Genomic DNA, 13253 nt, shown 5'->3' with positions numbered 1-13253 from the left:
ATTAAATTTTTAAAATTGATATCACAATTTTTTTATTCCGTATAAAAATCTGCACTCGATTCGCACGTGTATCAGAGATGTTGGCGCGAAATGAAGATCGCAGGCAATTGACAAAAGGGCTCCTTTTCTTTCTTTCCGCGTACCGCAAAATTACGTACCTAATTAACGTACTGAATACAGAAACTATCCTGACCTCGACACGATCTCGTTCGTCGATTTCACGTATCGCGATTTTATTACCTGTACACGTTTCCAAAGCCGCACGCGATACCCTACTTCTAGTCTTTAACTGCTCGCTTTGTACAGAGATAACTATGCGTCGCGAGACATTTTCGAATGTATCTTCTTTTACTTCTACAATTTACAATTTAGAAGAACGTGAAAGAAACGGCGATCATGTAAAATCAAACGATCAAAATTGTTTACATGTAATCTAATTCTGATTGTTTTACGACTGTTCGGACGTGTTAATTCTAGATTTACTGATCGAGATCTGATGATAGAAACGGACTGTCGATGGACGATAGGAAACCATAATTATTTAACGTAGGAACTTTCTTCTTTTCTTTTCCTGCCGGTCTTGTTCATTTCGCAATTAACCAAGTTAGAGAACTCTAATTGTCCAAATGAAGAACAGCGTAAGAATTCGGCACGTGGACCTCAGTGTCTCAAATAAATCCAATCTATCTTCTTATTAGCGAATATTCACGGTCGAATGTGAAGGACCGTCACGTTTAACCAGCGTGTTCTCAGCGTGTGTTTAATTAACAGAGGCACATCCTTGAGATAGCACGCGGAAGACGATTCAACCGAAGACGAGGTCACGGATCGCCATAAAGTAGTCGAAAAAATATGACATAATCGATCGATCGCTCGTAAGCGGTTATAACCGTTTGGAAAGGCTCGTCGTCGTCGACTTTTCTCCACGAGGTACGCGGCCGCAATTTCTCGCGAGTGTCAACAACTAGGAGGCATACCAGCGCGCTCCTTTCCCTCTGCGCTTCTCTCGCTCGTTTCGCTATTTCTCTCTGTTCTACTTGACGAATACACCGCGACGCCTTCTCTATGATTGTCTCCTTTCGCCCGTCGTCGCCGACCGCCGCCGCCGCCGCCGTTTTTCTTGCATCTTTCCTACGTTTCGTTACTCAAGCGCGGAACGGTCTGACCGACTGCGAGTATTACTTAAGAGCACCGGCCCCGGTTGCGTCGCTTATAATAGTTACACTTGCACTTTCGTACCGGCGACGAAGCCACGCGTCGACCACTTTCACGCATATATGCCTGATACAGTACCACGATCCTATTTCAGCCAACTATTTCCTTATGCTATGGGCCAAAAATTATTTTTACCCGTAATCCATTAATCTTAACTAACATCGTCGATTTGTATTTAATACCCGTCTATTTTTAAACCATATTTACATAAATTTCAATTCCTGTTATACGAATTATCTCATCATCACATCTTATTACCTCGTGACACCGAATTCTGAAGAAAGATAACTCCGTGTCGTAAAGTTACTCGTTTGTCGTTAGAATAATATGTGAACAGAGGCTGAAATAAGAACGGCAAACATCCACGATGAAAGTCCACGAATCACGGATAAAATTGCGCGTTAAAATACAATTTGCTAGTTAAACCGCGTGGACAAATAAAACAGTGGACGTTCGTTCTAATGAAACAAGTTTTCAACCGCTGACAGTTTATACAATAGTTAAATTGCATTACATGCATGTTTTGTCCATTGAATTTTAAAATATATATTCATAGGTTCATAGTGAAGAACAATATTGACGAAGGTGCTCTTAAGATGCATTTAAACCAAATTGTCTTATAAGTTTCAGACGTCAGATACGGTTCTTCGTTTTCAGGGAACCACGGTTGGTCGTTACTCGGTGTACGCCTAATCTGTTTGTACTATTTTTAATTTATGCGTCAGCGAATCAATGTGAAGTCCTCTCGGTAAGCTCGCGCACGGTCTCGGTATCCCAATGTCAACCCGTAAGGAACACGTTTGAAACGTCGTCGAAGTGTGGTCGAGAAAGGAAAAAGATAGACTCCGATCTAGAGTTCATCGCCGCGCGTATTCAAGGTTGGACCACTTTCACGATTTTTCTATCTCACAAAACCTTCGACTATCCTAGATGTGCGCGCCTTGTCCAAACGAATTAACGCCTCGCGAATTTCAAACGACCGAGCCATTCGTTGACCGGATTTCGCAGGTACATAAGCGTTAGAGAACCGGTTATACTGGAATCCCAGCGAATAGTAAACTTCTGTCTGGTCTTTCAACCGATGGTTATGTGGAATTCACTTTTAATCCTAGCTTTCCATTACGTTGATTACGCGATTTCAAATTCCGGTCTTTGTGCATCCGGAAAAAAATTGAATATGGAGAATGAAACATCTTTTTAAGTCTTACAATCATGATTCTGTTCTTCATGAAAATTCAAAGTATAATGATCTGTAAATTGACACGGAGTCAGACGTTTGATTATTGAACTGTAGGACAGTAGCTGTTTTAGATAGTAATACAAATTAAATCACTGGCCTGTGCAAACCAACGGGTTTGATAAATGCAATCGATTTAAAAGGTAAACGATTTCAGTGATCCTTCCCTCATTTTGTTAAGCACCGAGTAAGTGGCGAGTATATTTAGATATCTCTGTGGCAACAAATAGACTCGCTGGCTGCGGTTGCAGTTAAATAAAGATGTGCCGACTGTCATGCGAATCTCTACTAAACTCTCCTACTATCGCCGGTAATAAAATCGCATTCAAGATCCAAGTGGATATATCTCGAGAGCGGATATCTCACGCTCGACCTTATCTTTGCACAACATATTGGCATTTGCACTTAATTTTCCCCATACATTAAAAACGTCATTTATCATACTTGATTGCCGTCTACAAACTAAGATTAGGAATCGAATAAAAAGATGTTGCCTGTGAGATTTGCATTCCATCAGTTAATGCAATTTTTATGTGTCTAATGCAATTAATATCTTATTGGAAATGACAGTTCTTATTGATTCACCTTGTATACACTTGAATAGATGATCAGCCACACGTGGATTATTTGCCGGTATAAATACCGATTGTGTCACTGGAAGCTACGACTAATGATCTCACGACTGGCTTCCGAGAAACAAATTTGTGGACTCGTTATCGACCGGATCAGGCTCGGAATTAGCTTCTCGATAACAACAAACATTTACTCACATTCGTATTTATTGCAATGCATTTTTATTCGATTTCCTCAATTATATTTTCATTCACATTAGATCGATTTATATTCTTCTTTGTTTCAAATCTCTTTGTGTCTGAAACAGTTCCCTAAACCAGCTTATGTGTATACTCTTACCATATGTTATTTCTCATTCGAATTTCAAATCGAACTAGTTTTACGTAATACCGCGCGCGGTGAATCCTTAATACCGAGTGGCTAGTTCTCTTTTTACCGTCGATGAAAATTTCGACGAGTGGAACAAGACATTCTAAAATCTCGTTTCAGACCGCCGGTAATCCGCTTGAATGATTAAGATTCTCGTTACCGCGAACCACGAACCGGTATCGATTCCACGTGAAAACAATTCCATTGCACGTTTCTTTAAGCTTTAATGATACCAATAAGTATCTCGTGTTCCTCCAGTCGAGGGATATAGATAAAATTCTGCTTGTTGTGAAACGTTAAGAATTCGATATCCGGAATGCTTGATGGACAAATACTGATTCTAATCATAATCTCAAAAACTTTCTTTGTATCGATAAGTTAATTTCTAGAATTGAAGCTTAAGTCTTCTCTATAATGAGAAACGCAAATTCTTTTAACGACGTATGTGCAACTTACATCGATGGGAAAATCCAAATTCTTTTATAGTCTCAGGAGTCTATTAGACCGACGATTATTCCAGAGAATAAAACTAAAGAATTTGTCGTCCTCATTATGACAAACGTGCGAATTCGTGTTGGGTGAATTAGAACCGCAAATTCTTCTGAAAAGCGACCGTGTAACTCGTCTCGTTGTATAGTGAACGTATTTGGTCCGGTACTGTAAAGTAAAACGTTTTACACGCTGGCCACCTTCTACTTATCTAGAGTTCTCAACCTTGACGAGTCTCAACACTTTCCAGCAATTAACAGTCCGCTATGATGGGTCACGTGTGGTTGTGTAATTACTTTGTAACGGTGTCACAATGCCTATGCTATGTATAGGCCATTTGTACAAACGTGATTCCACTATGCTGTCCAAAATAGTTTTCAAATTCCTTTCGATATCGTTACGCAGAAGATGAATCAGTAAGAAGTATACGATAATCTGATGTTTGATCATTTAATTAAAGATCATTTAAGAAAAGATCATTGAAGCTTGTAAATTAAAATGTATTTTAGTCCCACTTCGTAAAGTCTAACTCATCTTGGCAAAATTCTTGTTCAAGTGTAATTGCATATCTGATAGAATATTCTTGATTCTATTTTTATTACAGAACAAGTTTTATTCATATTTTATTGAATCTTCTTGAATGAAAACGTTGTTACGTTCTACCAAAAGAGTGTTTCTGTTAGCGACACGAAATCATTACGCGTATTAGTCACCGTAAACAGAATAAATAAGTTGCCTTAAACAATTTCAATTGACATTGACTTAATCTTATCGACAACCTAGACAGGACTCCGTCACAGTATTTTTAGAACTCCCGCACGGCCGACCAACTATACAAAATTCCACTGTACAACATTAATTCATGAACAACGGTATTCAACAAGTGCATAAAAAGTCAAACGTGTGTAAATAGAAGACCCACTGCAGCTATACGTTGCAGAAATGCATAAAACAATTAATGTGAGCCTGACACTATGAAATTACACAAATTAAAATGAACATGGAACATCGTATATACACTCGGCTTATCCAAAATTCTTGTGGACAACGCAGACTGGAATCTGTCGGGTAGTCACCGCGTCGCATTAATTCGCAACGGTGTCCGCAGCTTGTTGCGGTTCAGTTGCCAGTGAATCGAAACATTTAGCCGTCGCGGATATTGAGGTCAGTGGTTTGTTCATCCTATCGTTAATGACGATTCCAGTGTCGAGACACACAGCTTCGTGAGCAGGCAGCAGCGAGCGATTCTACTTGCGTAACGTCGCGGCAACGGAGAGCCTCTGGCCCGTTTTCTGCGCCCCGGCCCATTATAATTTATACAGTTTTCGCAATATATTTCTCCTGCCCGGGTATTTCGCTTGCTCGACGCGTTTTCGACTTTTCGTTTTGCAAGCCAGGTAGCGTGAAACTCAATAGTATCCTTCGATGCACCGTACGTTCATGTTCAAAAATATTGACAGTGTACTCCTGCCGGGTCGCATAAATGACATATTGACAGGAATGCGCCGAGATGCGTCGACGGTATTATTGATTTATCAAAATTAATAGCTGATTCTTTTGAGACTTCAACTGGTAAAATATTGACAGTATCGTTCAGGTTGTAAGATCCGAAATCTCTTTTTTATTTCTCGAACCGTTCTTCAGTAGGCAGTTCCATTCGATACTTGCCTCGAGTCTCAAGGTATGTATAAAACATTAGCTGCTAAGGCAAACGTAATCTCTGTATCTGCTCAAGGCTAATATTTATTTCCGTTCGACATTTCCCTGACACGATCTGCAAAGACAGATCTTGACGTATCCTGCGGGCAGGAAGGGCGGACAGAACAATAAGGCGGCTGGGCTCTCGTCTCTGTGTACAAATCGGCTCTGATACCGATGATAAATGACGACATCCATTCAAGTCCGCTCTCGATTGGCCTTGGCGGGAATTCTCTCGCGCCGGCCGAGTTGCATTGAAAGCGAAATTCAACGGGTTACCAAACCTCCGCGCCATCGCATCGTCACCACTCGATGGTACAGCGACAACGTCCCCGGTGGTCGCTGGGTTTCAGGGACGTAATTAATCATCGGCGACACCCATGGTCGTACATGTAAATAACTATCGCTTCCTTTATCCATGCTCTTCCGCCTCTGTTTTTCTCGTTTCCGTCAAATATGATACAGTCAGGACAGGGTTCAGAGATCAGACGAAGTTTGCAGGCAAGGAGGTGTTCGGCATATTTGAATTGTACAGAAAACAGAAGACTGGGTATCTATTCTGTATCTGACTTTAAATAACGTTGGCATAGAAATACATTTCCTAATGAAAGGTGTACTTTTTTGTCATACATAAAAATTCTTCGACTCCGAGGAATCGGGTTTCGGTTCCAAGGTTGAGAACGTTTCACGTTTTTTAGTGAATAGTAAGCGACGCGTGCCAATTCGATCGGCAAGGGAGGAGTTTTGGCTGAGATCTCAGGTGAAATTCGTGGCAGGGGCACGGTGGTCATCGTCGCCAGTGGTTCAAGGCCGTTGCCGTTTCATGGTCGTCGGTGTTGCGTGTATACGAGACCCGTGTAATCCATAACAAAACCGATGTGGCCACTTTCGCAAGCGAAAGTACTACGCGGTGAATAATTCGGATCTCTCGGTTTGGGCGTCGCGCGCACGAAATCGCTTCTAATTCAATGCCGCAGCCGAAAATCATGACACAAATCGGCATCATTTATGTAACCGGTCAGTCTTCTACCTCGACGTTAAGTAACACGCCCTCGTTCCACGCGTGGAACAAAAGAAACGGTCTCAGTCAACTATGATTTCCTCTCCGGTTCACTTATATCTATGCTTCTATTATCAACTTATTTTCCATGTTTCAAATCTTATCAATAAAATCAGTCTAGAACTCTTATCAGTTTTAATTATACAACGTGATTAAACAGTTCCAAAATACGAATCCAATCAGCTGATTTCGTCTGTGATTAATTTATACCCTCTTATTCTCAACTTAATTTCCATATGTCAAATCGTATAAAAACGTTATCAATAGAATCAGTCTGAAACTTTTATCAGTTTTAAGCGTGCAATGTAACTAGGCACTTCAAAAAATAAAAATAATAGATGGATGCAATCAGCTGATTTGCTCTCCGATTAATTTACATTCTCATTCCCAGTTTCCATTTTCAAAACCTGTCGATAGGAATAATCGTATCAGTTTTAAGTGGTCAGCCACTTCTAAAAGTAAAAGTAGTTCAGATATTTCTAAGTCAATTATCTACAATTAATTTTTTATACCAGGAATAATGATAGATTTGGTTGTTTTATCGTTTCAGGAACCTGCTCGTGGAAACCTACAGTCTTGAATCTTGACGTCAAGAGCAACAAGCCAAAAAAATGTCGATTGTAATGCAGTACGTGGACCGGCTCCACGAAATACTTGACAAACATGCAGGTAGGCTACGTAAACATCTTTTGTGACCAACTACCAAACATTGGGAAATATCTCAGGAACGATCTCATTGACCAGAAGGCAGTTTCATTCTTATGTTTTTTAGTCTTCCCGTTGATTATTTTTGGTCAGGGAATTTAAATAATAGAACGATTTTCCCGATTCTGCAATGCACACCAGAGTTACGAAGGACGGGAAATCATTTAATGTTTGCCCAAATTCATCGAACATGTTTAAACGCAAAATTCACAGGTTGACAAACATTTTGCAATCTGCATTTGGGTCAAGCACAAAGCGTCGCGCTACATTTAACATTAATCGTTAATAATTGCTAGCCATTAAACGAATAGAAAAAACTGCGTTTGACGTTGATCGCGTTATACAAAGTCGATCGCATTTAAACTGACTTTAATAACGCATTTTTCATGGAAAACAATTAGCTACGATTTGCTATGGGTAAAAAAAGGAACGTACGACCGGTGCAAAGTCGAATGGTATTGAATCAAATGTCAAGCTTCCTGATAGCATTATAGCAATTGTTAGCGGAAATGAATTGAAGAACGAACAGGAAGGCCTTGTACGTTGCCCTTTGACTTAATTACCGCGCTGAAATTTTGTATACGCTTAATCGGTGTATCGCTAATCATCAAAAAAAACATCTGCTAAAAACAATCATTTCCACAAAGATTGAAAGTTAAATTATACATGCGAAGTATTGATTGGCCATATCCGATTTATTTAGATCAGAAGCTGAAAAAAAAGCATGATGGAATGAAAATGAATATTTGCGCAATATATCTTGCGTTACTAACACGAATACCCGCGTATTGGACGAAACGAGATTTATATGGATGTGAATATGGTAACATTGCAAAAGATCGGTGACAGGGAATTCCAGAATTCCATACGTCGCGTTGCGTCGTTTCTCCCCACGCTACCAAATCTGGTTTCAACTATTTCTAAACGTTTTAAATAAATGCAATTATTAAATGTCTTATACTGTTTCACTGTAACTTATTGCAAGAGATTATTTATTTATTTCGCCATTTATAATTCACAATATTTCTTTTATCATTTTTATGCCACATGTATATTACGTGCATAATTTTCGTTGCAAGAAATTATAATATATCGATATGTAGATAAAAGCATTCCAATGCGGTTTGAAATGCTTGCAAACGGGGAAGCGGCGAATATCGGAGACTTCGATGAGTGTACAAGCATAAAGAAAGGGTGGAATTACGTGGAATTTGATTGCGGTTAGCGAACGTCACTCGTGCAGTGGGTAGCCACATCGAAAATGAATTATTCATCGTACGTTGCCGCGGGATGTAGCGGCCGCGTCGCTATTCAACAAACTTTTTAAACTTGTTAAACGTGCGAACGTGAAACGTAGAAACGTCCGGGTCTCCGATACGAAACTGATCTCTGGCTTTTTGGACTGAAATCTGAAAATAAGACACGTGCGAAGGACGGTCAACATGGAATTAATGAAACGGAATTCAGAAGTGGTTTTAATGCGATGAAGCAGCAGTTGTTTGAACTTCCGATGGTCGCGAAAGGTGAGGAAGAGGAGACCTCAAGGTCGAGGTCGGACTTTTACCCGTCGCTCTGCGAAGGCTAATGAACCGACCAAATTCCATCGTAATGATTACTTTTCATTTATGCACATATAACGCGTGTATGATAATCTGCGTCCTACTTCTTCGATATTTTAATACAAATTGTATTTCGAAGTTTTACATTTTTAACTTTACTACTAGAGGCTCGTTTTGATGTCTGTTCTAGATCAGAGAACAACAAACTGGTTTATGATGAGTTCGCCGTTTCCCACCCTATTCATCTGCCTGAGCTACGTGTATGTGGTTAAAGTCTTAGGCCCGAAGTGGATGGAGAACAGGAAGCCGTTCCAACTGCAGAACGCCCTAATAATGTACAATCTATTCCAAATCATATTCTCCGCGTGGCTCTTCTACGAGGTAACGTTCCTCTTCCTTCGTGTTTCTCCTCTCTTTCTCTTTCTCTCTCTTTTCTGTCTGCTTGTACAATTTTCGTTTCGAATACCTGTTGTCTGAACAGATATGTATTTCTCGTTTGTATGTGTGAATAAGATCAAGCACCCCTTCGACGAACGTTCAGAGATACTCGATATTATTTGTCAGTTCTTTGTTTCCTTTGCGAGAACGCTCTGCTTTTATTAACACTGAACGTTCGCCAAACAGAATGCTGCTTTAGAAAATCACGAGTCGTCTCGTGAAAAACGTCGGACGTTCTCGATTTCCGCGAAAAGCGTCGAACGTCCGGCCGAGTCATCATCGAGTTCGAAATCACGTGTATCAATGACGCTGGTTAATTAGTATTTGCGAAACGCTGTAAACGCGTACGTGATCCTTTTCTCAAGCGACTCCGCCGGAGAGGGTTGCGATCGGCTTCGACCTTCGGAAATCTAGTCGATCGATCAAGGAAACTAGTTCCGTTGGAAAATGTCTCGAAAGGTATCGCGGCCTTGCGCCGCTTAAAAATGAATGTAACTTTAATTGTAGACCGCGACCGAATTCATTCTCAGCCATTTCGAACTCGATTGCGACAGTATTTAGATCGAGTCATTAATCTTGAAAACGAAAATAAAAAACAGAGTCTGATGGGTGGATGGTGGGGCCATTATAGCTTCCGTTGCCAGCCCGTGGATTATAGCAACAATCCGACCGCGATTAGGGTAAGTTCTCTTGTTCACAATTTCTCTTACAGATCCCGGACCGATCGACCGCCAACGAGACGGACCCACAACCAATGCCAAATTTCATTTGTATGCGTATGCATTGTTTCAAAAAGAAGACTTCGTCAAAAAATGTGGTGTCTTTTTTAAATAGAACATGCGCATATACCTTGACGATTAAATTTTTGAAAGGTACCGGATTAGAGACGACTGTATTACGCTTTGGAAACCAGAAGGGGAGAAACCTGCCTATTGGAGAAAATACGCTTATGGGTTTCCTTTTACAGTTATTTTGTGTGTGAATTTACTGCTTTTGGTTACTATCGTAGTCTCTGTGTATCTATCTGTGCTACTTTGTATTCTGGAACGTGTGCATGAAAATGGAACGCTTGGCTAGATACTTTCCTCTTGAAATTGACAATATTAAATAAAATGAAAACGATTCGACCTCGTCGATCCTTTCTGTTTCATTTATATATTTCTTGATTGGAGAATGGCCTTTGGGCGGTTGTGGTTGCAGATAGGAATGTCCGGATGGCTGACTGGCGACTATTCTCTAAGGTGCCAACCCGTAGACTACAGCGATCGACCCCAAGTACTAAGGGTGGGTGATAATTCCCCATTAACACGGAAATGTTACACTAAAACAAACACACATTTTCTACACTTCAGTGTACTTAACGTTTTCAAAAATAAGATCTCACTCTTACGTCACATCGGTAAAACTCGTGACACAATTATGTTACATGCGTAACGAACATCCACTCAACTACACCCCTGTCGCTACTGTACTAAGTATCATCCAGTAGTGTTTGAGAAAATCGTAGTTAACACGTTAAATGCGGTGTCGGTCCCCAGGGACCGACAATGAACTTTCCGTTCAAGCTGCATCGGTTCTTTGGGACTGACAGTGAACTTCTCGTTCAGACGGCCGACGTCGTTCCCAGGAACTGGCAGTATCAAAATTAAGAAATAAATAATATAGTTTTAATGAATGTATTAAAACATTCTAAGCAAAGATATGGTTTGACTTTCCACGTATTACCGTCAAATGTTTTTACTGTGCATTACTATAGTCCAACCGGAAAGTGAAAGAGAATCGTCACTCCGATACATGTTTTATACTATGTAACATTATAACGCCGAAACACGACGCGTCGTCTGAACAGAAAGCTCAGGAAAATTGGTTTCGCGTCTAACGTGTTAATTGGTACACTAACATTTCGGAATAGCCGCTTCTCGCAATTAACAACAGTAACAAGTAAAACACCGTGAAGACAGACACAGAAAACGCTTATCCGACGACAAATTACACCACTTACAGATTATACTATCGATACAGATAGCTGTTACCGAAAGAACACAGATTGCTGCATAAATTAAAATTTTACGTCGACAATCTAATATCTACAGCAAATCTTTGGGGTATCGTCGGGATTTTTCCAACTGAATATGTAAATGCGTATAATAGACGTCAATCTCGGCGTGCACTTTTTATGTTGCATGAAAATCCGAAGTTGAACTATCGCGATTTCTTGGAAAGAGAACTGTTTTACTTCCGAAGATTTGCTTAGTCCGTAACTTGAACGAAACGTGTTCGGGATGATAGTTTAACTGTTATTTTGCAAAGTGCAGATGGTGCACGCTTGTTGGTGGTACTACTTCTCGAAATTTACGGAGTTCATGGACACGGTGAGTAAACCGGAACGTTTTCAGTCGCTCAACGTTGGAAATTCCGTTACCCACAATTTTTCCATCGTTCACCGTTGTTTGTAGATCTTCTTCATATTGAGGAAGAAGAATAATCACGTGTCGACGTTGCACGTTATTCATCACGGTTGCATGCCAATGTCAGTGTGGTTCGGCGTTAAATTCACACCCGGTAAGCTTAGCTCTCTTATCCATTCGAACCGCACAGATTCTTATTGTGACGGAAATCTAAATAAAATGCGTATATCTAACATTGCGTTTTTGTTTTATTTTCCAGGCGGGCACTCGACGTTCTTCGGGCTCCTGAACACGTTCGTTCACATCGTGATGTACACGTACTACATGCTGGCAGCGATGGGCCCGAAGCTACACCCGTACCTCTGGTGGAAGAAATACCTTACCGTCTTCCAAATGATCCAGTTCATCGCGGTGATGATCCACGCGTTCCAACTTCTGTTCATCAACTGCAACTACCCGAAGGCGTTCGTCTGGTGGATCGGCCTGCACGCGACCATGTTCTTCTTCCTGTTCAACGAGTTCTACCAGCAGAGCTACCAGCAGCAGAAGAAGAGGAGACTGATCACGAACGGCGTGAAGAAAGACCACGAGCAGAGGAACAGCGATCACGCATTGACGAACGGCGTTACGAACGGCGGCGCCGCGGTTACCACCAGCAACTCGGGTAGAAGGGACGCGGCTGATTATTACGTGAAAGGCGACAGTCTGGCCGCGTCGGAGTTGAATCTACGAAAATCATATACAACGGCCGAGTGACCCGACCGTGCCACGTCGTAGTCATTCATCAAATTCATCTCGTCTTTCACCATCGATCCTACGAGTTGCATCCGGGCTTCGTTTCCTCTTCGCTCTCCCGGTCCTTCGTGACACGGCGGAGGGAACATTGAGTACAAAATTACCTCGTGCCGCGTAGACCACGCGCGTATTCATAGAAGTGGAGTAGAAAGAGAGTGAGAGAGTGAAAGAGAGAGACAGAGAGCGATGGAACGTACGAAAGTACACCCGGATATATCGCGACTCAATGTCACGGATCCTGACATCGCGGTTTAGGTATTCATCATACACTCTGGCTCGCTGTACGTACACCTGCCAGACGAGCTGGGCTCCTGCTAATTTCGAAGGAGTCGAGCTTTTCATTTGAACAACGAAGACTAGATATTCGGCAACTGCCTCAGAGTGCGCGGGCTATGGTAGGCGAGAAAGCGAGAGAAACAAAGTTTAGCCGCGCCGCGCCGTTGGTCTAAATTGTATTCCACACGAACACCAGACCGATTGCATCGATAACGATCACGGTACGAGTAGGTACAGGTGGAATTACGTAAAAACTTGAACGTACGGTTCGCATCGTCGTCGTTACGTTACGCGTTCACGGTGCGACTCGTAGACGTATTACGATACTCGCCGGTAATCGAGGAATAATCGTTTTTTATCGACCATGGTGAAATTTGCGGAGTTTCCGCAAACCGCGGATAAAAAGGACTCTCACCTCTGTGAAATTCCCC

At 41.4% G+C, this 13253-nt stretch overlaps 1 protein-coding gene across 7 annotated transcripts in view; it reads left to right on the top strand.

The window, feature by feature from the left end:
• LOC108631352 (elongation of very long chain fatty acids protein AAEL008004) overlaps positions 1 to 13247 on the top strand; it is a 26948-nt gene extending 13701 nt beyond the window's left edge. For 2 of the 7 annotated variants that reach the window (XM_026818807.1, XM_026818810.1), the window contains 7 exons: positions 7192 to 7310; positions 9096 to 9286; positions 9943 to 10023; positions 10544 to 10627; positions 11659 to 11715; positions 11800 to 11905; positions 12011 to 12507. In XM_026818807.1, coding sequence (XP_026674608.1) covers positions 7253 to 7310; positions 9096 to 9286; positions 9943 to 10023; positions 10544 to 10627; positions 11659 to 11715; positions 11800 to 11905; positions 12011 to 12507 — 1074 coding nt within the window. In that variant the 5' untranslated portion in view covers positions 7192 to 7252. Of the gene's footprint in view, positions 1 to 5953; positions 5974 to 6578; positions 6599 to 7191; positions 7311 to 9095; positions 9287 to 9942; positions 10024 to 10543; positions 10628 to 11658; positions 11716 to 11799; positions 11906 to 12010 lie in introns of those variants that run through there. The other 5 variants (XM_026818809.1, XM_026818808.1, XM_018035196.2 and 2 more) reach the window with 5 other exon arrangements.
• The last annotated feature ends 6 nt before the right edge of the window (positions 13248 to 13253 follow it).

Source organism: Ceratina calcarata, unplaced genomic scaffold (genome assembly GCF_001652005.2).
Source record: "Ceratina calcarata isolate Rehan_Ccalc_2016 unplaced genomic scaffold, ASM165200v1 scaffold88.2, whole genome shotgun sequence".
In the NCBI taxonomy this organism is placed as follows: domain Eukaryota; kingdom Metazoa; phylum Arthropoda; class Insecta; order Hymenoptera; family Apidae; genus Ceratina; species Ceratina calcarata.
Note: the sequence above shows the minus strand (reverse complement) of the source record. Positions and strands in the feature narration are given on the sequence as shown.